This window comes from Dermacentor variabilis, chromosome 1 (genome assembly GCF_050947875.1).
Source record: "Dermacentor variabilis isolate Ectoservices chromosome 1, ASM5094787v1, whole genome shotgun sequence".
NCBI lineage: Eukaryota > Metazoa > Arthropoda > Arachnida > Ixodida > Ixodidae > Dermacentor > Dermacentor variabilis.
This window is the reverse complement of record NC_134568.1, coordinates 65,450,044-65,473,569: the sequence shown is the minus strand read 5'-3', so window position 1 is coordinate 65,473,569 and position 23,526 is coordinate 65,450,044. Positions and strand designations below refer to the sequence as shown.

Genomic DNA, 23,526 nt, shown 5'->3' with positions numbered 1-23,526 from the left:
AAAAAGGAGGGCTTCTAACTAATTTTGGCCCAGTGGAGTTATTTATAATGTGCATTCAGTGCTCAGTATGCGAGAATTTTTGCATTCCAGCCCCGTCAGGGCATGGCTACTGCAGCCACGAATGAACCTCAACCTCGTGCTCAGCGGCTGGTTGAATGCCGCGGCCACTGCAGTGCGTTGACAAATTAATGTGAAGCGCTCACTACAAGTAGTCCTGAAAATTTATAGTGGAGAATCAAAACGGTACAATACTATAGAAACTAACAACAAATCTAAAGAGACAGTCGTAATGAAGTTAATATTGCCAAAGAACAGAGCAGTGTCTTTTCTGGCTAGTGTTTCCAGGAGAACAGCACTTTGCAATGAATGCAAGCCATGACAAATGTACATGTTGCGCCAAGTGAATTTGTTTTGCAATGACGAAGACCTTCAATAACAAAGCTGTATGGCAGTTGAATTGGCACCAATCATAGGTGGAAAGTTTTCATTTTTCCAGCGGTGGGGGGGGAGGGTGCTGGGGCCCAACCAGCTTTCCGAACGCCACTTATAGATCTGTATTACCTTAAATAACAGTTGCATTTGAAGAAACTTCGTGTGACCTAGAAGAATTGTGCACCGAAGTGATACCCTTATACGAGTTATTTACAAGACCTCATAGTAGGAGCCAGTTCAATTTCACAGCCCGATTCCCCTCGCACCACAAGGAATCTGGAGTCTCTTGTAAGTGTAATCTTCCTTTGCTATTGCTAACACTGCTTCGCCTTTCTAGCAAAAGTGCAGCCTCTCTTTTTTACTGCAAGTCTCCATCTAAGCACTGTTGCGCTTGACTGCTATTGATTCTGATCTTGAGTGAATCCAGCTTGGCCTCAGTTTGATTACTGAGTGAATCAAATATTTATGACCTCTGCATGCAACTGAGCATTTACTATTGGAAAGAGAAGCAATATTGATACGTATCATTCCCATGCATTTCCTATGTCGTTGATAAAGGACTCCGCTGAAGGAGTCACTGAAGTCCGTAGGATTTCGTAAGTGTCCAAAAATCACGCAAAGCAATTTGAAGCGAGGTGACCATGCAACATATTCATTCTCTAGGCATAGGATATACATCCCATTAGAAGTAATTGTTAGTTGGCTACCTCCATCTCAAAAAAATATTAACTTTGTCCTGCATATATATTTAAATGTACTATGTCTGTGCATGGTGTTTAGAGTTGAATTTTTTTTTATGTTAGTGAAAAAATACAGATGAAGTAGCCACTGCTGGTGCTTCTAATGCGCTTCTCCTATTGTCAGGATTTGCAGAAATAAAGCGAAAGTATGAATTAAAAGCCATGCACCTCCCCACCAACAATGACGCAGTAAGCTTTTAGCCACAATAAAATTTTAAGTGAAAAGGTAGAGGCAACTCAAAAGAAATGTCTAATGATGTGGGTGACAAAACTCTAGTGATGACACTTTAGGTGGTGGTGGGGAGGGGGTAGGCTTTGGCATTTCAAGGGGGGGGAGGGGGGTTGCTCCGCCCCCTCCTGGAAAACTTCGAAGAGGGCTCGGGCCCCGGAGCCCCTCATAGTCACCTCCTACATGGCACCAATTATCACCAAAACCAATGCTAAAATAAAATTTTCTTCGTTTCAACTGCATTGATCCAGATAGATTAAGATATTCCGTCTTCAGGCAATTGATGTGTATTGCCTCCCTTGTGGCGCTCAATACAGTAAAACTTGGAATTTAAAGGAACCTCAAGAATGTGTTAGCTCTTCATTCAAGCGAAACATAAGTGAATGGGCTTGCTATTGGCACGTAGAATTTTGTCAGTTCATCTGCAAAGTCTTCAAGTGATGTGTGATCAGCAGATATTTCCCTGTATAGCATATGTGTAGCAATACAAGTTAATACAAACAATATTCCCATGTATCCCCCATTCAACATTTCTTTATTCACTCATACAGTCATAAGCTCGAAACTCAGGACTGTTGCGACTGAATACATATTCCTGTGCTATCTTCAGAGGGTTCTTTGATGTTGTATAGTAAACAAATATGTACAGCTGCAAGCAATAGTATACGAACCACAGGCTTGTCATAAAAACGTAATTTATTCGTAATTCAAATGCACAAACTGAAACCGGCGAGTGCACTGGAAAGTTCACAATGTCAGGTTTCGACTGCAGTCCTCAATTTCAAATTACATTCATATGCAGAGAAAAAAAATGGCTTCATCACAGAATACCCTTTCCGTATACTTTTGCTCAGGGGAGTAAAACACCAACCATCTTTCTGAGACAAGATTCAAAACTCATGATTATTTCGTTACATGTAATAAGCAGTTACGATGCTAAACAAAAACCCACCTGCAAACTGGTGCTTCTGACAATACTTAGAGCTGAAAAAGTGACATGGTATTTTGCAAGCTCGCTCCAACTACTGAGTACCTATGTTTAAGGTTCTACATCACATGCATGCGCACCAATGATGAGTTACAATGAACTTAGCATATTACCTTGGACCTCTTGAGTGTCTGAATCCTACCAAAGTAATAGAACATGCCATTTCCGAACTACCTTAAATGTAAGGACAAGTGCCAAATGAATGCATAGCAGTTGCCCTTCAAAGACGACTTTTGAAGTACGAAAACAAGGTCTAAACGAATACTTTTCACCTTTTTTATGAAGAATGCAAACTCTTTCGTCCTGACCAAAACCTTATGAACAGGAGAATGTGAAAAGTTTGCCCAATTCAGAGGTTCGCTGCCAACCAGCCATCTGTACTTAAGCGATCTTCTCAAGTCCTATTAGTATTATTGGAAACGACGGCACATGCTTAGCCATTATAATTAAGGAAACAGTGAGCCGTCCGAAGTGAAGTGTTTTGCGCTCTTACATCGTTACGCAAGTTCCGCAAATCCCGATAGTCGCTGCTCTCGATCATGTATGCCGCAATAATACGCCCCTGACATCGATATACTGTTCAAGGTTTGTTCACTCTGCGACTTTCAACGTTATCGCAATACTTTCAGGACAAAGGCTGCCTCCGAACTTGACAAGCATTATCACGCCGGCAGCGCTACAGTAAGCCGTTTCAACGCACAAAGTGTGTAAGGAGCACTTTCAAGGCGGTAGACAATACTGAGAAAGTATCAGCACTCACATCGAAACAACTGTGTTAGTCTAATATTTTTGTTCCGATACGACCAGCTTACGCAGCCTTGGGGGTGTTTCCAGGAAAAACCTCATAATCGGCTACTCGGACCCACCTCTACCGAAACCGGAATTCAACTACAGGTTTAAGACTCACTACCATCAAATTCTGAGTAGTAGCATCAGATGCGCTGCACAATGCCCAAAAACACATTAAGTACAACAGACTGGCGTTCCGAAAGTAATTAATATCGATTACTGTTCACTTTAAGTAGTAGGCCTATTTGTTTCTCGCGTCGGAACATCGGCGCAACCACCGCCTCCGCTGTCAACATCATGCCAGTGACGGTTCGCTTCACGGGTATGACTGCGGCAAAGGCGGGGTGCGTCCGATCGTTTTGCAGGGGACTAACGTTCACATATACAACTCTTCTCGAAAAATGCACTCAACGCAGTAACAGACCACCCTTCCACTACCCGCTTCGCGGCCGCCCGACGACGCCGACGCGGTCGCTTTACCGTTGTCTCGCAGGGGCGTCCAGTGGAACAAAACCTACATTGCGTTGCAAGCATCCCATAGGAGATCGACGGAGGAGTGGAAGACTGAAATAATCAGTGCTTAACCTACCTGCCAACAAAATTCTCCAGCACACTGCTTTTTCCTGCGCTCTGTCCGCCGACCACGGCGATCTGAGGCAAGTCTAGCGTGAGGCTCGCTCCAAGTTGAGTGTAGGCGTCTTGCAGCCTGTTTACGATAGGAATTAGGCTTTCCATGCCGTCGTTGCCGCTCATTTTCGAACACGGCCCCCAGATGAAAAGGTAGCTCGAGCCCTCAGCAAAACTCGCACCGCACAGGCATCACAGATACCCTCACTTGACTTCGCCGTGACGGCAGCTGAAGCCGAAATCAAAATGGCTGTGGCAAACCCGCGCATGCGCGCTTCAGGCGAAGTAGACGTCACTGGGAGAGAGGATCAATACAAGTAACGCAATGATCTCATAGAAAAGCACGTGGTACACCACCGCCTCCCGGGAAACGTTTTAGTATCAACGTTCTCAGCGATTGTACGTATCTCGGGTTTCGAACCGCACTCGGCCGAATAGAGCAGGCGCAAGACAGGGGCAGATAACCGGTGTGCGCAGTTAGCCGTTGGTTGCTCCGCTTGCACGTACTGGAAGAGAATTTATTTCCCCTTCCGCACTTTAATTTCTCCTGCGCTGGCCGACCCACCGATTCGACCCAGTTTCATTTTCATAGTGTTGTTTGTTCGTTTGTTTGTTGTTCGTTCGCCGCTCGTTATACTGAAGCAAATAGTTCGCGTGTATGAATGGTGTGATGATGTACACGTACAACACGTCTCTGTGTGTCCCTCGTGTAAATATTTCTCAAGAAAACAAATATCGTGCAAGAACATACAGATAGTTCAATTAAACGCCCCCTTATACGTATATTGACCACAGTGGTAATCTGGGCGAAGCAAGCAACATCGAGAGAACTTAGCTGTGTGCGTGTGTGTCATACATGCCATCAAAGCGCTGTCAGCGCAGCCACGGTCATATGCAGTCGTGCGCATGAGAGCGGAACAGCGCAGCGCAATGCGCCCTTAATCCATTCTTTCCCAGGAGCTCCACGCTCAAGCACTTGAAAGCACTCCGGATTAATTTTGATCACCTGGGGTTCTTTAACGTGCACCGTCATGCACGGTACACGAGCGGGTTTTTTTTTCATACCGCCCGCATCGGAATGCGGCCGCCGGGGCCGGTATTGAACTTACTCATCGCATACTCACTCACTCCTGACATTATGTATACGAATCAATTGTTTTATTGTGTTTTCTTTTTTGTTTTCTTCTGCGCTGTATGGCAGGCTTACAGGCGCTCACGCGCAAGGGTTCTTGCCTATCTGTTTTGTCTGGCGCACCACCGAGTTCAGACTCGCTCTTGTACAAAATACATCACAATTACATCCCGCCACCTCGAGCTCTGCAGTAGCGCAACGTACGCCATAGCCACTGGGCTAGGGCCGCGTGTCTGGGCCATTGCCATGAAGGCAAACAGCTGTCATTTCATGTAGACCACAGCCGCCTATGTCGTGCACTATCGCCCCATTTTCGCAATCACTGTTTGTTTTTCAAAATGCTATAAAGTTTGCTTTTTTAAATGTTTTCTCTTTTCCTTTCTTTTTCTTTCTTCTTTTCTTTTTTTGTCGCTCTACAGCTTCATTACGCGAAGGTGGACGTATACTTGCACTACAAGTGAAGCGCGACTTGCAGATAGATAATAAGCAAAAATACACCAATTAATATTAAATTAGGTTATTCAGGGAACAGCATTTAGTATGGGTCCTGAGATCAAGTTTTGATACGAATTCGTGGTCAAAATGTGCCAGGAGATACACTGACTGACGTGTTAATCTGTAGTAGTCCCGCAGTGGGTCAGGAGGATTTATTAGGTTATAATTGCGTCACAAAGCGATACATGGCCCGGGCTATATGCCATAGCGGGCTAGGATTGATTCTGATTGCCTGGAGCTCCTCAACGTTCACGAGCGTGGTTTCTTTTTCTTTCTTTTTTTTTTTTTTGTGTGTGTGTGTATTCCGCTCAACTCGGAATGCGTGTGGCCACGTTAGGCAATCGTCCCGCGACCTCATTAGAGTTACTGCGGCCAGTCGTCGGGAGGGCACCGCTGGAATATTATACATGTGTAACGACAAATATGTATTTGCGCCTCATTTTGGAAACGCATACCGCAAAACCGGTTCTGAGCTTAGGTCTCTTCTACAAAACAATTAACGACTTCGGTTGTGCAATTGCACTGTATGGCCGTAAGGTCCAAACCTTGTGGACATTTGTGAATCATCAAGTTGTGCCCTGCGATTTCTCGTAAAACGCAACGCCCACCACTTCAAACAGGCTCAGATGACTGTTTATGAAACGCACCCGGCGAGCGCACCGACGTTTTTTAGAGCACACGCACCTAAACACGTCTGAAGCATCACTGACATCTCTCCCTCCTCTTCCCACTGTTCGACAGGTCTTTGCCTCGAACGATGCATAAACGAAAATGAAACATCGTCCAACTAAATATGAACTTGCTGAGCAGCCGCAGCACGTCGTGAACAACGCTGCTGACGATTTTCTATATACAGGGTGTTTTCTTCATTGAAACATTGCCGGGGTTTTACGTGCCAAAACCACGATTTGATTATGAGGCGCGCCGTAGGGAGGGACTCTTATCTGTACCATGTGTTTAAATATTGCTCGTGGCAGATAGCACAATTCTAATTCTTTATCTGGACTGGATGAGGGCCGCGGCCCGGGCCATTATAGTTCTACGAGAAATCGAAATGCTTAAGTGAATAATTAACAGAATAACGCTAATTATATTTTAATTAATCACTTTACGGCACATATTTCAATCAGATAACTGTAGCTAGTCAGTATGCAAGGCATACGTGTGATCCATAGCATATCGACTTGGAACAATGGATTCTGAGGATGGCACCGGTTTCGAGATATGCGCCGTCAAACTTGCGGTAAAGATGCACTGCTGTTCCGCTTACTTTTTGAAGAAAACGCGTTTAAATGCCTTGAAGCACAAAAGTAACTGGAACGTCAACGCATTTTGTCGGGCACCTTGAAAATGAATATCTCGAAACTGGCGTAGTCCTGAGAATTCGTTCCAAGTGGATACGCCTTGCGAATTCCAATTTGTACATTGAAATATGTGCCGTAATGTAAGTAACAAAAAAAAATTACCGTAATTATGATACTCATGCAATTAAGCTTTTCGATTTCTCGTACATGTAATGGCTCGGACCACGCCATCGAGTAACTTAGTTCAAGGGTTAGAATTGTGCTCTCTGCTACAGGCAAGCTTTAAAATCGTGGTGCGGCTAAGAGTAAGACGCGCTGTATAGTTCTTCAAATGATCGATGAAAACTAATGCGAAGAATGAAACTTCGAAAATTTCCAGCAGCCGCACCGAGTGCCGGGCAGCCGAGTGACGCCTTCGTCCGGGCTTGCCCCGCGCATCGAAGTCGAAAAGAATGTACGGGGAAGGAAACGACGACAAGGCATATTTGTCGCAGGTGTTCCAGTGCACGCCCTAAATGTTTTTCCCCATGTCGAATTTATTATATATTATCGCAATAATATTTATTAGATATACAACATAAATGGGCAGGGCGAGCTCCTCCAGCCCGGTCGTGGCTGTCCGCGCGGCAGAGCGCACACGCGGCCCGCGCGCCATGTATCTTGGAAGGTGCAGAGCTTGGGCGACGGCTGGTGGCTTCGCGTGCGCTGTCTTCCCGTGTACCAAACGCAAGTTTCGGAGGAGCGTTCGAAGCGAGAGGCAGCACTAAGCGCTGGCAGCCTATGTATGTGATTGCGCTCTTCATATTGGCAGCGTTGTGACTGCGTGTTCGCGGTCATCGCGTGGGATCTGTTCATGTTTGCCGGTGGGCGCATGACGCCACGCTTGTTAATTAAACTAATAAGCGAATATTTACTGCAATTTATACGCCCGAAAAAACTACGAACCTTACTTCATGTTGTCTAACACATTGCTACCTCTTTCGGACGAAATTGCGGTTTCTTAAGCCTCATCACAGCTGAGGCGAAGAAAAGCAACTGAAACATCTGGGCATTGAACAGGAAAAAAAAATAATCTAGAAAGTAAAGCTTTATTCACCGTCCAACTCCTTAACCCGCCGTGGTTGCTTAGTGGCTTTGGTGTTGCACTGCTAAGCACGAGGTCGCGGGATCAGAAATCGCGGCCACGGCGGCCGCCTTTCGAAGGGGGCGAAATGCGAAAACACCTGTGTACTTAGATTTAGGTGCACGTTAAAGAACCCCAGGTGGTCAAAATTAATCCGGAGTCCCCCACTTACGGCGTTCCTCATAATCAGATCGTGGTTTTGGCCCGTAAAACCCCATAATCTTCTAAAACGTGGCAATAATGATTAAAAAGATAGACGGCCAACACCCACTCAACCCCCCTTAGAAGAATAGGAAAAAGAGGGAGGAGGGCAAATTGTGAGGCTGCGCAGGTGAAAACGGATCAGTGGCGCACGAGGGCGTCGCGGGCCTCGTGTTGCAGGTTTCTCATGTTCGAGGCGTTTGCCAACATCACTGGCATCCTTGCACTCGTTTTATTTTTACCTAAGTTGCACGACGTAGAAGACTATAGTTGAACGTGTCGTGCCGTGAAAGCTCAGATAAATTTTCAACCTTACTTATTTCGTGGAATATTCCGTTCACTAAATGTTTTACCTTTACGCATGTTATTCAATCATAAGCTGTCGCTACTTATGTTTCGTCTTATAAATACCGAGTTTAATATTCCAGGTTTTAGTCGCTCTAGCCTCATCAATTATAACAACACAAGATTTTCAGCTCAACTCAATCTTCTTCTTCCAAAAGCAAGAATTAACTATGGGAAATTTACCGTCGCGTTTTCAGGCATTTCTGTTTGGAATTCTATACCATCTGACATGAAGACATCTACATTATTATCATTCAAGCGTAGAACGAAGGAGCATTTCATGAACACTTTATCTGACGCGTAGCATAATTTAACAAACCTAGAATTAATTAGTATGTTGTTCACTTTAACATTACGCAATGTACTTTTCAATTACCGAGTTACTAAATTTTGCCTTAATTGATACTTCTCCTCGTTGTTAGCTTTACGTGCCATTTATCCTCGTTTGAATTGTTGCATGTTATTTTTAAGATTTTCTTCAATTATTTTTCTTCTTTTTAACTCTGTGAATACACCTGTGATATTGTTAACAGATTTTTTTTTCTATCTTATCGTTTATTTCCGATGTAGAAACTGTATAATTTATGACATGACTCACTGTTTGCCACGATCCTACTATCCCCTTTTCATGTTTTGTTAGGAGGTCCCCCCGACAGTTGTTACTTCGGGACCTCCGAATGTGTACTTATACCCATCTTGTATTTGTTTTGTCAAAAATAAATATTGATTGATTGATTGATTGATTGATTGAATGCGTAAGAGCGCTCTCATTAGCTGAGCGCTTGCAGTCCGCTCAGCCGATCGACGAGAACGCTACATACATGCGCGCCCCAGCCGGCAGCGGGAAGCAACAACGCTGACCTCGCTCCTGTGCAGAGCCGATAAGCGTGGATGCGTCCCCTTCGTTTCTTCGTCGTTTTGCAAAGGTCTCTGCTGTCCCTCGGCGCATGAAATGTTAGCGGAGCGGTTCAAGCTGTATCGTATTGAGCCGTGTGAACGCTCTCGCATCGAACGATGACAGGCGGGTTGTCGCGCACCTGGCTGCACCATCAAGAAAAAAGTTACGCATGATTAAAAAACAGTGCGCCGGTGGCGCGAAATCAGAAAGCAGTAAATTTCAGCAGCAGAGTATCCGTTGTGGCATTCCTAAGCGTATAAAGAACTATATTAAATGACAGCCTTCGCAGACTTCATTATAATTCGGCTACATGCAGAGTACTGTCTGCGTGCATTTTCTCTTCCCTTTTTCTTCTTTTTTTTCCTCTCTCTCGCTCAACGATTCAGATGCGCAGGCGGAAATCTCCAGTACAATCCGCGAGAAATTGATCCAGCCAGAAATTCAGTAAAACTTTAAAGAACACGCATGTATAAGACCGATCCGCTCAGTTTCCATAAGTATCCTTGCAAACACAAAAACCACCAACTTACGATACAATAAATCCAGCAAACAAAACACATACCCGAATATCAAAGTGGTGAGCTGGGCCATGGAACGTATTCTCGGACGATCACTTTCGGAGATTTCACTTTCAGTGCTCGCTCATCGGCTCGTTGAGCAAAACCGGTTGAGCTGATTGGCTGGTTGAGCAAAACCCCTCGAATCATTCAATGCGCCCTGTATACTACGTCACGCGAAAGTGATCATCCGAGTATACACCGCCCCAGTTGGTACATATGTTAGCAAGCAGACAGGAAATAAAGATAGCCAAACGTAGCAAATAGCTCCGGCCAAAATTTTCCGGTGTATCCGTGATCGCCTCGTGGAACAGAAGGCTTCCCTTTCCACGACTGACGGAGCTCACCTGCCAAATCACTGTACACAGTATGCAGGTGACTATACTGTGTACTGTACTGTGCACAGTTACTGTACTGTGCACAGCTACACAGCTATAGGGTGGCTAGAATTGTAGCCGTCCTGCGTTCGAAAATACATGGCAGCGGAAAAGCGAGGACAGAGAGGGAGATTACTGAGGTCTTCCACATAATTAGGCAGAAGAACGTCCGTGGCACTTAATTCTCTGAGCCTCAGTGTTAAAGAGACGAGTTTCCTGAGCGGTGCGATTTCAGAAGCTTAACTGATGTACAATTTGTGGAGCTTTGCCGGAAGGCATATTTGTCCTTCTTCCGCAATGATTCTCATTGGATAGTTCCAAACTGTCCCGCCGTCTTTTTCGTCTCGTTTAAAAAAAAATTAATTATGGGGTTTTACGCGCCAAAACCACTTTCTGATTATGAGGCACGCCGTAGTGGAGGACTCCGGAAATTTCGACCACCTGGGGTTCTTTAACGTGCACCTAAATCTAAGCACCACGGGTGTTTTCGCCCCCATCGAAATGCGACCTCGTGCTCAGCAGCCCAACACCTATAGCCACTGAGCAACCACGGCGGGTCGTCTCGTTTTCGTGTTCACCGTTTTCTTTTTTTCGTTTTCTTATTTTCTATCAGATTACAGTTCAGCATATATTGTTGTAGCGATCGACCCATACCGTTACCTGTACCATGTCAGGCGTCAACTGTACCTGTGAGGCGCGGATTAGCTATAGATAGCGTGTGCGCAGCTGCAGCACATTGCGCGGGTGATAACGGCGAAATGCTTGCATTAGTGCAGCCGCTTTACCACTGCGTTACTACTTCTCCGGCCGCGATGCCACCTGCGTATGACGCTAAACCGCGCGTTACCGCTTACCGTTACCATTCCCAAAAGGTGTCAGCTAATCCACGTCGCGCATGCGCAGGTGCTATCTGACTAGGGAGGTAACAGTAAGAGCCGAGCGGTAACGACTCTTTTCGACCACGTGTAATGCTATACAGGGTGTTTTTTTTTTCTTTCTTTCTTTTTTTTTTTTTTTTTTGCTGCACCAATTTCTTTTAAAATTGCCTATGGCAGATAGCACAATTTTAACCCTTGATCTAAATTACTCGATGAGGCGGTCATTACTTCTACGAGAAATCAAAATCTTCGACGGAATAAATAACGTAATTACGTTAATTAACTTTTTAAATTAATTAAATTACGCCATTTCAATCTGCGAATTTTAGCCGCTGAGTTCGCGCGGCGTATCCACTTGGAACGAATTCTCTGGACAGCACCAGTTCCGAGATATTAATTTTCAAACTGTCCGTCGAAATGCATTAACGTTCCAGTTACTATTTAAAGAAAATGCTGTTTTATGCAGTGAAGCACAAAAGTAACGGCAAGTTATCAACGGAAGGCCTCCGTGCTGGAAGTTATTCGCTCATGTCAGCCCCCGCACGCGAGTGCCGTTCTTGGCATTTTACTTTTCTTCCTCAAGAAACTAAAAATAAAATCAAGACAACCGACAAACACGCATACATAATGTGGCCGCAAATAGATAGTGAAGCAACGAGCCGCACCCAGACCACGTGGACCACCGCTTGCGCCCGTGGACATGTAATATAAGCGTTGGTAGGAGATTTTCGCACGTTTCAAACAGTGGTGCTTCGAGGGCCGCCCCTTCCTTTTATGCGCCTTTGGACTCGTCGAAACAGTCGGCGATTCGAAGCTGGCAAATAAGTCGACCGGCTCTGCCTTTCCAGTGTGTGCAGGGAGCGAAGCGAGTTTTCTAGGCGGCGCCTGTTCTACGCCGCAGCGCGCCAGATGTGATCGAATGAAAGGCGGAAAGCAAAAAAATTCATCGGTCCGCGGTCGCTGCGCGTGAAATTCGAGGGCGAACAAGGGCGTGACCTTCGACCAGAGGGAGGAAGCGCTTCGGCGGCCCAGCGGCTCCAAGCTTTTGTTCTCCCGATCGCGAGAGAATCTCAAACTGCCCCGCGCGCGCTGCGCCAGCTGTAGCGGCGTGACTCACATGGCTGCTAGCCTTGGCCACTCGACTTCCATTACGTGGTGACTAATTCGCAGTGGCAATATAATAGGAGCTATGTGTAGCCCTTTCACTTTCTGTCTGTATTTTTTTTTTTAACGTTTTGAGTAGTATACTCGTTGGAATGAGCCCTGGTTGTTTTCCGCGGCTAATGCAATGCGCACAATGGACGAGAACGCAAGCGAAAAGGGAATAGCAGCTGTACAGGCCCGAAAGATAGCCGCTCTAAAGCGGTGCGCATGAGACGCACACTTCGCAGAGCATTGCAACAGGCACGCGCGTGCTTATTACGTTGCGAGTTGCGCATACATGCGCGAAGAGAGAGATAGGGTGGATTATACGGTGGTCTGCTGTACCCCGCTTGTTTTGCAATAACAACGACAACAACAACACTTTTTGTCTCAACATTTTCGGTTTTATCTGGAAGAATCAGGGGTGCCCATAAAAAAAAAAAAAACATTTAGAGGTTTCGATTACTGGGTTACATTGCCGTATCCATCCATTAACTCTATAGCTATACAGGTCTGGCCCGGTCATCTCTACTCTGTGCCATTACTGTGAGGAAATATTATCTATTGAGCGCCATCTTTAAATCTGTCGACTGATTGCTATTTAAGGAAAAAAAGGCGCCTTGAAACTCTGCTTCGGAAACTCGGTCTGAATTAAGTGTTTTAGGTATACAGCTTTCCCTTGAGGTGTCGTCACTAGGTTTTTGCGGCAGGGGTGTGGTTGACGCTGTTTGTGAGTTCCTTCAAGCTAAAAGACGTTTGTCGTGTTAATTACAACTTTATTTTTTTTTTATTGTCGCTATTGTATCTTTTCCAGAATATTACCGTTCTCAGGCCCCGTCGGCGAAAGCTCTGCAGGACTATAAATAAAGTTGTTACCAACCAAAGTCGTTCAGTGCATCGTCTTTGTCTTTTAAATGTAATTGTCCATTCATCTGGCATAACTACTCAATTACACTCTGTTCATTTCCCAGTTTTGCCATCCTATCTCTTTGTTTAATCCTTATATAGTTAAGTTAGTGATTACTGTTTGTAAACTTCCAAAAACCACCAGATTCCTGGCCCATCTGCCATTGTGGGTACGTGTCATGCTTAAGTATCATGCACCCGCCGTGGTTGCTCAGTAGCTATGGTGTTGGGCTGCTGAGCACGAGGTCGCGGGATCGAATCCCGGCCACGGCGGCCGCATTTCGATAGGGGCGAAATGCGAAAACACCCGTGTGCTTAGATTTAGGTGCACGTTAAAGAACCCCAGGTGGTCAAAATTTCCGGAGTCCTCCACTACGGCGTGCCTCATAATCAGAAAGTGGTTTTGGCGCGTAAAACCCCAAATATTATTATTATTATTAAGTATCATGCATCATCATCATCATCACCATTTGGAGAATTTCCTGTTATTTATTTCGCCACGTCTTACATATTTCTCAAAGTTGTTTTTATGTTCTTGATCCCGGTCCTACTTGTCCGATTCTTGCCCGATTACCCAGCGTGTGCTGCGCCATTTCTCTGAGGATTAACCGACAAACCTATGCGGAAACCAGTGGCGAGAAAGTGTGACAATGGAACAGGATTTCAAGGAATCGGGCGCCGAATTCACGAAGCTTTCCGTTTGTAAGAACTGTTTATCATTAACCCCGCTACGACGGCATGACTGCGCCTGCTCTTACGAATCGCACTGCAGCGTACGATCTGCTTAAGCTTGCGAATACGGGCCCCGAAGGTGGATGCATGGCGGTACCCAACTTTAGTCCGGCTAACACTGCGAGACGGGCGCAACCCAAATGCAAGCACTTTTTCGCAGGTGGTGTATAGCCAGTCTCAGACAGTGAGAAAAAAAAAGGCAGCCAGGTGTGTTGTGGAAAGGGGAAAAGTAAAAAAAAATAATTATGGAGATCCCACGCACTGTGGGAATCGATGTAAGCAAAGATTTATGTGCTGTTGGCATTCATTGACGATATTTGGCGGTGATGTTGACGGCCTACGAGAGTCGTGATGTGATGTTAAATGTGACCTCGCGTGCACCACGTGTGTTTGTCTACGCAGTACAGAAAACACACACTGAGACAGGTTAGCTCAGGGCGTTGTTGTGCTCCATTGTTCGTAGCCTGCGAGAAAGTCAGTACTACCATTCCCTCACACGTGCGCATCGCATAGTGGCTGAAATGTTGGTTTGCTGGACAGCCGCTTGCGTGTTGTCTTGACGCTGTGGTGCTTTAGTGCGGCGTTGCGCTTGCGCGTCCTGCAGTCAGTTGTCCGCATGTACAAACTTGCACGGTATCTTTATTTTTCAGAAATAGCAGAAGCGTGCCACATAATACCTTGAACTAAAATGTTTACAGTTTGTCCGCAACTGTCGCTATAGTAGTAGCGTTTCTTTTTTGAAGAGACCCCAACCGATGCATGCTTTCGACGGCGCCTTCCCTTTATCCTGCGATCATACATGCATGCATACCATGTATGCAAGCCACCACGAGTAAAGAGTGGCTATTATTCACCCGTTTCGCTAGGGCGCTGGCTTTAGGTATTCTCTGTCTGCTCTTTCTACCACTTACGTATACGATCTCACGCCTGGGCTGTTGTTGCATGTGAGTACAAAAGTAAGCGCTGCAGCTTCTGCAATGATTTTGTGGGGTGCTAACGCGTAATTCCAGCCGTCCATGGGGCATTGTGTCGATGGCCAGGGAATTCCAGAAGACATTGTGACAACGACTAGAGAACTCCAGACTCCAGAGGGCATTGTGGCGACGCCCTCGAAGTTATCGCTAGAAACGGCTCACAGACGTCTCTCCCGCGTCCCTACCACGTGCACCCGGCGACAAAATATTGCTGGGCATGAGACCTGAGAAAAAGCTGAATATCTCCGCAACCTCACAACGCAGTCTGGTATTTGCATTTCAGGACTCTACTAGAATGTGCTAACAACATTGCCGTATACAGTTTTACTGGCTACTGCATCAGGCTGCTAGGGAATTGAACGTTTTTGGAGATCCCGTGGTCCGTAAACTTTTGCCGCCGGGTGTACATTATACAGTTATCAATCACCCTCCGACACGGCGTGCAAGACAGCGACAGCAGCAGCAGCAGTAGTAGTAGAAAAGTGTAGGGAAGAGGCAAAGAAAGCGTCGCTTTAAAAAGCTTCGCTTTGAAAGAAAGACAAGATCAGATGTGCATAATAAGACCGGCGGAGAAAAACAAGCAGTTTCCGTTTTGAAACAGTGGTGGCTCGAAAAGCGCTGTTTCAGACAGCAATAACAGAAGTGACGTCTTTATATATAGCTTATGTGCGTCGCACATGTTGCAAAGATGTTCGATATACATTGTATACGCGTTCGCAACAGCGTCAGCGCGACAGCCTTCAAGCTGCAGGCTCCGAGCGCATTGCAGGCACCTGCTGCTCCCTTCTATGTATTGGAGACCTTTCAAGTCTCGCACGCAGCTGACTTCGCTACGGGCGTCTCAGTGCAGTGGAGGCGCGCGAGCTGCGCTTCTTGCGCCGACGCCCTGCCGCTACGCCGGTAAGCGGCACCTCAGAGGTGGAAGGCCAAGTGCAACGTCACCGATCTCCAGCCTCGCATGGAAAGGGGGCCGCGTAGTAGCTCCCATCCACCTGCGAGGACTACACAGCGGCGAAAGCGGCCGACGTGTTCACCTGCGCGCGCAGAGGACCATTTCGTTGCAGGTCGTTAGCCTAGCTGAGAAAGCAACGGCGGGGTTGGTCGGCATAAACAACATATGAGCATAAACACCCGTATCGGTAACCTTTAAGCTGAGTGCAACTGAACGCGGCAGCGCGCTCATTGTATACGAACGACGAAGGACTCAACGCGATATGCACGCGCGCACCCTGGCATTTATAGTATCCACTCTGTGCCAAAAGTACAGGGTCCACTTGGCGTCTGTGAGCTAAACTGTTTTCTAGCCTTGCAGAAGTATTGCAAGTAAGCGGGTTTTGTCACACGTCATTTTATGCCAGGCATCCCTGGTGCGCAGAATTCCTTTCTTTATTTTTTATGGGGGGGGGGGGGGGACGTGCCCGCTGTTTCTAATCCCGACCACGCCCTTGGTCATTACACTGCACATTATGAATCATGGTTTTATTGAACGCAGAAATGGAGTATTAGGGGCAAATAAGCAGTTTCTTCACACATTGAGAACTTTTCGGAACATAGGCGGGCATACATTATATGACCTTAACAGAGGGGCAGTTGGCATTTGTGTATACCGTCGAGGCTGAATCAGAAACGCGTGTCGTCTGCGGCCGACGGCAGAGCGAAAATAAAAAAAAAATTTCTTTTTCTCTAATTTGAACGTCCGCGGCCGACGGTGCTAATATACATTGCGACGAAGCGTATTCAGAATTAATCCGAAGGCACAGGTGCAGCGTCCATTAGCAGTACTCAAGCAGTATCTCAGTATCCCTTCTGAATCGTAGTTTACTGTATGGCTCCATGAGTGACGCAGCGCGCTCTCCTGTACGCAACTTCCCGTGCATATTTTGTCCGTTATGGCAGCAATGAAAGTTGTCGCATTTTTCGCTTAAGTTTTATGTTTGATCATGCACAGTTGTATGTGAAAACTATTTAAAAAATGAATTTGCTAACAGTGACTATAAGATTGGAGGATCGAATTGAATAGGGCGATATTCGATTCATTATTCGAAAGTTTCTAATATTTGCACACCCTTATAGCTCTCAGCAATTGAAGGCTGCATATTCAGCTGCGGATGGCATCTGCGAAGGAGATGGAATAGCTCACAGAACTTTTCTAAACACAAATGCTAGCGAGAAAGCTGAATTTGTAGCCGGCCTAAGCATGCATGGTGTTACCTTTCGCCTACGACGCGCGGTATAGCCGGCGCGGTTGCAACGGACGCCGGGGCTTCATTCAAAGCGGCGGACATTTTGGCCCGTTCAGCGCTGCCGTAACGCTTCCCTCCAAGCGCGTCCAGGCATGTTTCAATGCCACGTGTCTTCGTGTGTGTGTGTGTGAGTGTGTGCATGTTGGTGCCCACGCTTGTCAAAGCGCGGCAGCCGGGGAGAGGAGCTCCCCAACTGTGAAGCGAGGAGGTCTGAACGGCGCCGGCCCGGCGGATGCGTCACTTCTTGTCTCAACGTGTCTCTCAGCGTGTCCGTTCCCCGCCGTCACGGGCGCCTCTTGCAAGCCGTTCCTTCTTGCCCTTGACTCCGAGAGTATAAAAGCAGCTGCCCCGGACGCCGAGGGAGGCTCCGATTTCTTCCGTCGAGTAACGTGCTCTCCCGTCTCTCCACTTCAGTCGACCTGACCGGCCACTCTTTTGCGATGCTATAATAAACAAGTCGTTCTGTTAGCAGTCGACTCATGCTTTGCCAGGACCTTCGGATGCTTCCAGTTGTGCCCCAGGCCGCCAGGCCAACGCTACCCTTGGGGCTTGCAACCCATTTGCAACAATGGCTATATGAAGCTGGCAAAGACATTCGCACGCAGAGCTCACATTCCGGATCTTTATACTCACTGTAATATTTTTGTTTAGAAAAATCTGGAAAAAGTAAGGCAATTTTAGTGAAGTACTTTTTTTGTAGTTTCGCTAATATTTTATGTCGTTTAATTTTCCCTTCATTCTATACACCAAACATCTGTTACATAGTTTGCTCCCTTATGAGAGTAACTTATACTCCCCTCATGAATGCATGCAGTTCTTTGGGAATACGAAAGAGGTCAAACGTGGCGATGTGGTAACCGCAGACCACACAAGTACCGATAACCACGCTACATAGAACTTATTTTTTACAGTGAAGGAACGCATTGCAGACGGAGGGAGGGAGTAAAAAAGAAAACAAAAAAGCGGGGGGGGGGGTAGTAGAAATATCGACAACAGCTAAGCAGTAACAATGGCGCTTTGCCAGTTTGGATGGATGAAATTTCACACTATAGCGCATGCAAGCAAGCCCCCGATCACCGCTCGGCATCCCGCGCCGAAGAATGCGCGCCAAAAAACCGCTGGGAGGCGAGACAACGAAACGGGTCAGGGTTGTGCTGCACGGCGAACATGCCGTCGCGTAGTCAACCGCCGTGCACCCTCCCCCCCCCCCTTCGGAACTCTTCTTTCGGGCGCGTTCGACGCTGGGCGCCCAGGAGACCGCATCATAATGGGGGAATAATTTTGACCCGCTTCCGCAGGAAAGAGGTGAGCGCGCCGGAAGCGGCACCGCGTCGCAGAGGCCGCCGTGTGTCACACACCGGGGGCGGTGCTCCTGCCGGGGAAGCGCGCCAGCGGGCGCAGGATGAGAAGCGTTGCGCGCAACGGGAGGCCCTCGGAACGCGACAAAGCAGCGCGCGCAGTTCACGGTCTCGCGCGACGGTAGCCGAAGGGAGCTGCAGAGCACGAACCGTGTACAGGCTGGCACCATGCAAGCGTTTCCAGCCCCTCAAAAGAAAGAAGCAAATCGCGCGACGCGGCGAAAGTGATAACGGCGAAGATTGCATTGTAGCGTGTGAAGTGGGTGTTAGCAGAGCGGCAGTCGGGTAGCATGTGATTCTGCATGTCGGTATTTGCAGCGAACACGGTGGCGCCGGCGAGATATGCCGCAACTCACCGATCGCAGCTATTTGTACGCCCATTTTGTGGTGGTTCTCCCGTATTCTGCTCTGCACAATATTCTATCATTCTGTAAACCAAACGAGTTTCTTAAACATGTACAGGCACGTACGTACGCACGTGTACACACACACACACACACACACACACACACACACACACACACACACACACACACACACACACACACACACACACACACACACACACACACACACACTCACACACTCACACACACACACACGCACAAACGCGCGCACTGATTGATGTGGTTTAATTTGTTTAAAATCTCAAAATCAACATAGAGGGATATATGATAGACGCCGCGTATAGTCCAGCAGGATCTGTTTTGCCGCAGGAGCGTTACCATCCTAAATGACACTCGATCCATAACTTGACCTCGACCACGCTGATCACTTCCTTGTATTGTTTCAGGGAAGCGAAGCTGAGTCAGATCTGCAAGATAAACCAACCAACGCCAGTTACTACTTTGTTGAGGGACTCCAGGACGACTAGAGAGAGGAAAATGTTATTTATTGAGGGGAAAAAGAGAGGAACGGGAAAAAGGAAACGGATACTGACGGCATCGTAGCATCTTCAGGCCGACACTTGCAACCGCGGCCAGCAGTGCGGGAAGGGAAGGTTCCTGGACGCGGTGTCCGCACCCAAGAATCGAAATCGCGCTTTTGTGCTCTCGATCACGCGTTTTCTTGCTTTCAACTTTCAACAGGTGCACCACCTGTTGCATCACCAGCGCTCCAACCAACTCTCGTCTTCGGCTTTAGTTCACTGCTTCGCTTGCTTCACCTTCACTGCTTCGAAGTGTTGCAGGAGCAAAAAGAGAAACGCTTTAGCTCAAATTATAGATGCAGATTAAAAAGGAAATTGGGCAAGCTGGGCCGCTATGTCACATAGCCATTCCTTTCACTAATTATTAATATTCGCCGCTCACGACTAGCCGATCCTGGTGACAACGTTGGCGGAGTGCCGCTCGGACCAATGAAGAGTAGGCGCGGCTCTAAAGCAGTGAGTGAGCGAGCGTGCGAGCGAGCGTGCGTGTGAGGGAGAGAGAGAGAGGTAATGCCCTCCTGCACCCCCGACAGAACTGGAGAATCATGTCTGCTCCCCAGCAGAAATGATCTGGCGCCACCCCTGCTGAAGAGGCGCGAAAATTAAATAGTTGGAATGGAATCGTTCCATTATCCCCTGCCGTGATAACCATCCGCAGTGGAAACAATCTCTGTTTTGGGAACGCCTCATACATTTTGGGGACGTGTATACTTTGAAACCATAGACTCATGACTTCTGGTAAATGGCCACGTGAACAAGAAGAATAAGGGGATATCCGAGAGGCTCGATTTTTTTGTTCGTCATAACCATACAAACGAAGTGACAGGCAATGAAGCCAGAGCAAGCATAGGGGAAGTTAATTGTTATGTTTAACTGAAATTTAGAAATAATCAGGTACAAAGAAATTAAAGTGGATAAAAAGATAGCTTGCCGCAGCAGGAGGATTACGCTACCGCGTCGTCCATCCTCACCGAACTGGACTTGGGAAGCCAGCTGGCGACCCTCGAGCAGGCCCGGCGAGCCGCAGAAGCCATTGGTGCCCTGGAATAGGGTCTCCACCCATATACACCACTCACATTTATGATTAAATAAAGTTGTTGTTCTTCTCCTATCGTCCACTTGGGTGCTTGGGTGCTTGGGTGCTTGCGTTCAAGATTAGCTCTGGGAGCGCTAGCCAACGCCACTTATATACGGCAAAGCCAGCGCACGTGGAAGGAACGCTCTTTGGACCGTTTAGGAGAGTTTCTGAAACACAATTTTCTTGCTTCCTGGCATGAATTCATCAGTTATATAACGTGTGCTCTTGTGTTATTAACCAAAAAGTTGATTAGTGGGAAATTGCGATTTGTGATCGCTCTTTGTCACGCATGTACGCATCCTAGGGTAATCCACCTGTACAGCCGGAATGACTCCCTCTGCGACAAACGGTTTATAAATACCATGATAAAAATACCCTTGCACATGCGTGTAACCCCTTTAAGGAAACGTAAATCAAATACTGCATCGGCGGTTCGTGTTCGCCTCACAAACGCCGACTGCTGACGTGTTCTTGCTTACTGTGATGCAAAAGTTGCGTATATCCTGTACTTATCGTGAGCAATTGTTCTGCATGCACTGGTTTTCCGCATTTAACTTGTCCGCCGCCCTGAGCGCTGGCCTGCGCGCAATGACCGGCATGCTGACTTCAGCAAGTGGATTGAATATGACTTTATTTACGGAACATCACGGGGCTTCCTGCAGGATGCGGGGTTTCCCCATTTAATGTAAATTTTAATCCAAAGCGCATTCTTTGCCTCATTCCACGCACTTTGCGGTAGGTCTATAGGTAAGTAGGTTCCTGCCCCGCCTCGTCTCGGACCTCATCAATGAAACATCACCGCCCAGGGACTCCGTATATATGGCTAACCAGCTAAGCTGAAACGTGCGGACCCGGTGTTTATCACTGGGTTAATCTCGACGGTTCCTTAAACGACGGCTTGGCAAGCTGCCGGATCCTCGGTACGTAGTTGCTGCTTGCGCTCGGCTGCACGAGCCTGTTCTTGTGCCCGGGATGCAGCATCGGCACGGCGTAGATGAGCTCGTTCCCGGTTCTGCTAGCGGCGTTGCTGATCTAAAGCTGCCTGATCCTCAGGAGTAGGTATGATGCGTGGCCTACCCATTTCGGAGCCGCAGAAGAACTGCTGCGCGCCCATTCGGCTGCGACGGAAAGCAACGACGTCACTACTGGCGCAGCCAATCGCGCGCCTCTACTCAAATATTATTGCACAAAAAAAAAAAAGAAACCACGGACGTAAGAGAAAAAGTACACGTAAGAGAAGAAGTACACAGAAGAACGCGCGCCTCTCTTTCGCTTTTTTTTTTCGTGCATTCGCATGGGTTTGCGCTGAGGAGTTTTCTGCGTGCAAGAGATAGATGGACAGACAGACGAATCGGCTACCCATATCGTGATCGAGCTATTGCCTTATCTGCCGCAACTCGGCCGAAGTAACACGTCGCGTTTGGTGTTAGTTGGAAACAAGCTGTGATAGCTGTTGTCTTAACGTAAAGTGAACGGATGTTTTTTTTTTTTTGTTTCTTGTTTCGGTTACAAAACCTATCACCACAAAAGCGAATTGACAACGTCAGTGCAAATGTTTAAAGGTGTGTTTTCTTTCGTCCCAGTCGCCATGTGTTTCTCTAATGAGCAGAAGGTAAAATTATCCTAGCCTTGGGAGCTGCAAATGACAAGAGGAATTCAGACCGCAAATATATACTATAAGTCATGGAAGTGTGCAGTGGTAGACCAAACGCGTCGATTATAATCCGAAATTATGAAAACCTGAGACAAACCGGCAGCTTCCACAAAGAGTAGCGGAGGACTCCATCTTTGAGTCCATATATAGCCTACGCAAGAATGTTCTAACATTTATGGCCTCAAACAGTCATGCTAGCGTGCGGAACGTGACCGCCCAGGTGCCAATTTCCGAGTCATCAGTTTGGAGGATTCTAAATGACTCGGCCTTTCACCCGTACCGCCTTAACCTGCACCAATGCTTGGAGGATACGGACCCGTAGAATCGTCTAGATTTCTCGAATTGGGTCCTCACAAAAGCCGATGAGTCATCGAACTTTTTGAGCAGCACCATGTGCACAGATGAAGCAAATTTTCACAGAAACGCTCAGGTAAATTTGCATATAATGCACAATATTGGAGCGACTGCAGCGCACACTGGGTAAAGCGCAATTGGCACCAGTACCAGTGGTCGTTTAAAGTGGCGCGCGGAATTTACGCCGGTGCTGTAATCAGTCCCTTTTTCTTCTATCACACACTGACTGGACAGCGTTACGTGGAAGAAATCCTTGAAGGAGTGGTGGATGATTCCATGTCAGTGAAGTCCCGCTGTCACGTCTTCCACTTCTGTGGTATCAGCAAGAAGGAGCCCCAGCACACAGCAGCAGCCGAGCACGAAACTGGCTGGATTCGACTTTTCATGCGCAATAGATTGGAAGACACGGACCTGTAATTTGGCCGGCTAGGTCACCTGATCTCTCTCCATTCGATTTCTTTCTTTGGGGTTATGTGAATGATCATGCTTACATGATCGAGACGGACGTCAGATCAACTCAAGACAACTCGGATAACTGATGTCTGCCGCAGAATTCGAGCGTCGGTCATCAAGAAAGCCATACACTGAAGATGTGATAAAGCAGCCTCAGTTCTGCGTAGCTGCAGAAGGAGACCTATTCGAACACGTCCTCTAGGTAGCAGCTGGTGTTCAACGGCGCTTACGTATTCATACAGAGTAAGAGCGCACTGAAATATGATGTATTTATTCGTTTATTATTTATTCATTACTATGTTTTTTGTTTTTTTTTTTTGCAGGCGTCCCGATTGCGAATTCGGCTCATTTAGAAGTGTTTATTTACTTTCTTGAACGCATCGGTTTTGGCTTTCCTCAACAAGTGAGTCGCTTCCCAGTCTGTTTATTTCGCTTTTATTTTATGCCATGAACCTGTTTTTGCAGCACGTTTACACTCTCATGGAAACCACGACCATAACTTTAATTTGGCTTTGGTCCAACGCAAGTTTCTGGCACGAAAAATAGATGCGCGCGCACTCTGTCGATGCGGTGCGAGCAAAGCCGGGA

The 23,526-nt window shown here is 47.0% G+C and overlaps 1 protein-coding gene across 8 annotated transcripts in view; it reads right to left on the bottom strand.

Moving 5' to 3' along the window:
* The window catches only part of shi (dynamin-1 shibire), a 136,051-nt gene extending 131,986 nt beyond the window's left edge, over nucleotides 1-4,065 (bottom strand). For all 8 annotated transcript variants that reach the window (XM_075688379.1, XM_075688369.1, XM_075688396.1 and 5 more), the window contains exon 1: nucleotides 3,768-4,065. In XM_075688379.1, coding sequence (XP_075544494.1) covers nucleotides 3,768-3,931 — 164 coding nt within the window. In that variant the 5' untranslated portion in view covers nucleotides 3,932-4,065. The remainder of the gene's footprint in view (nucleotides 1-3,767) is intronic.
* Nucleotides 4,066-23,526: the final 19,461 nt, after the last annotated feature.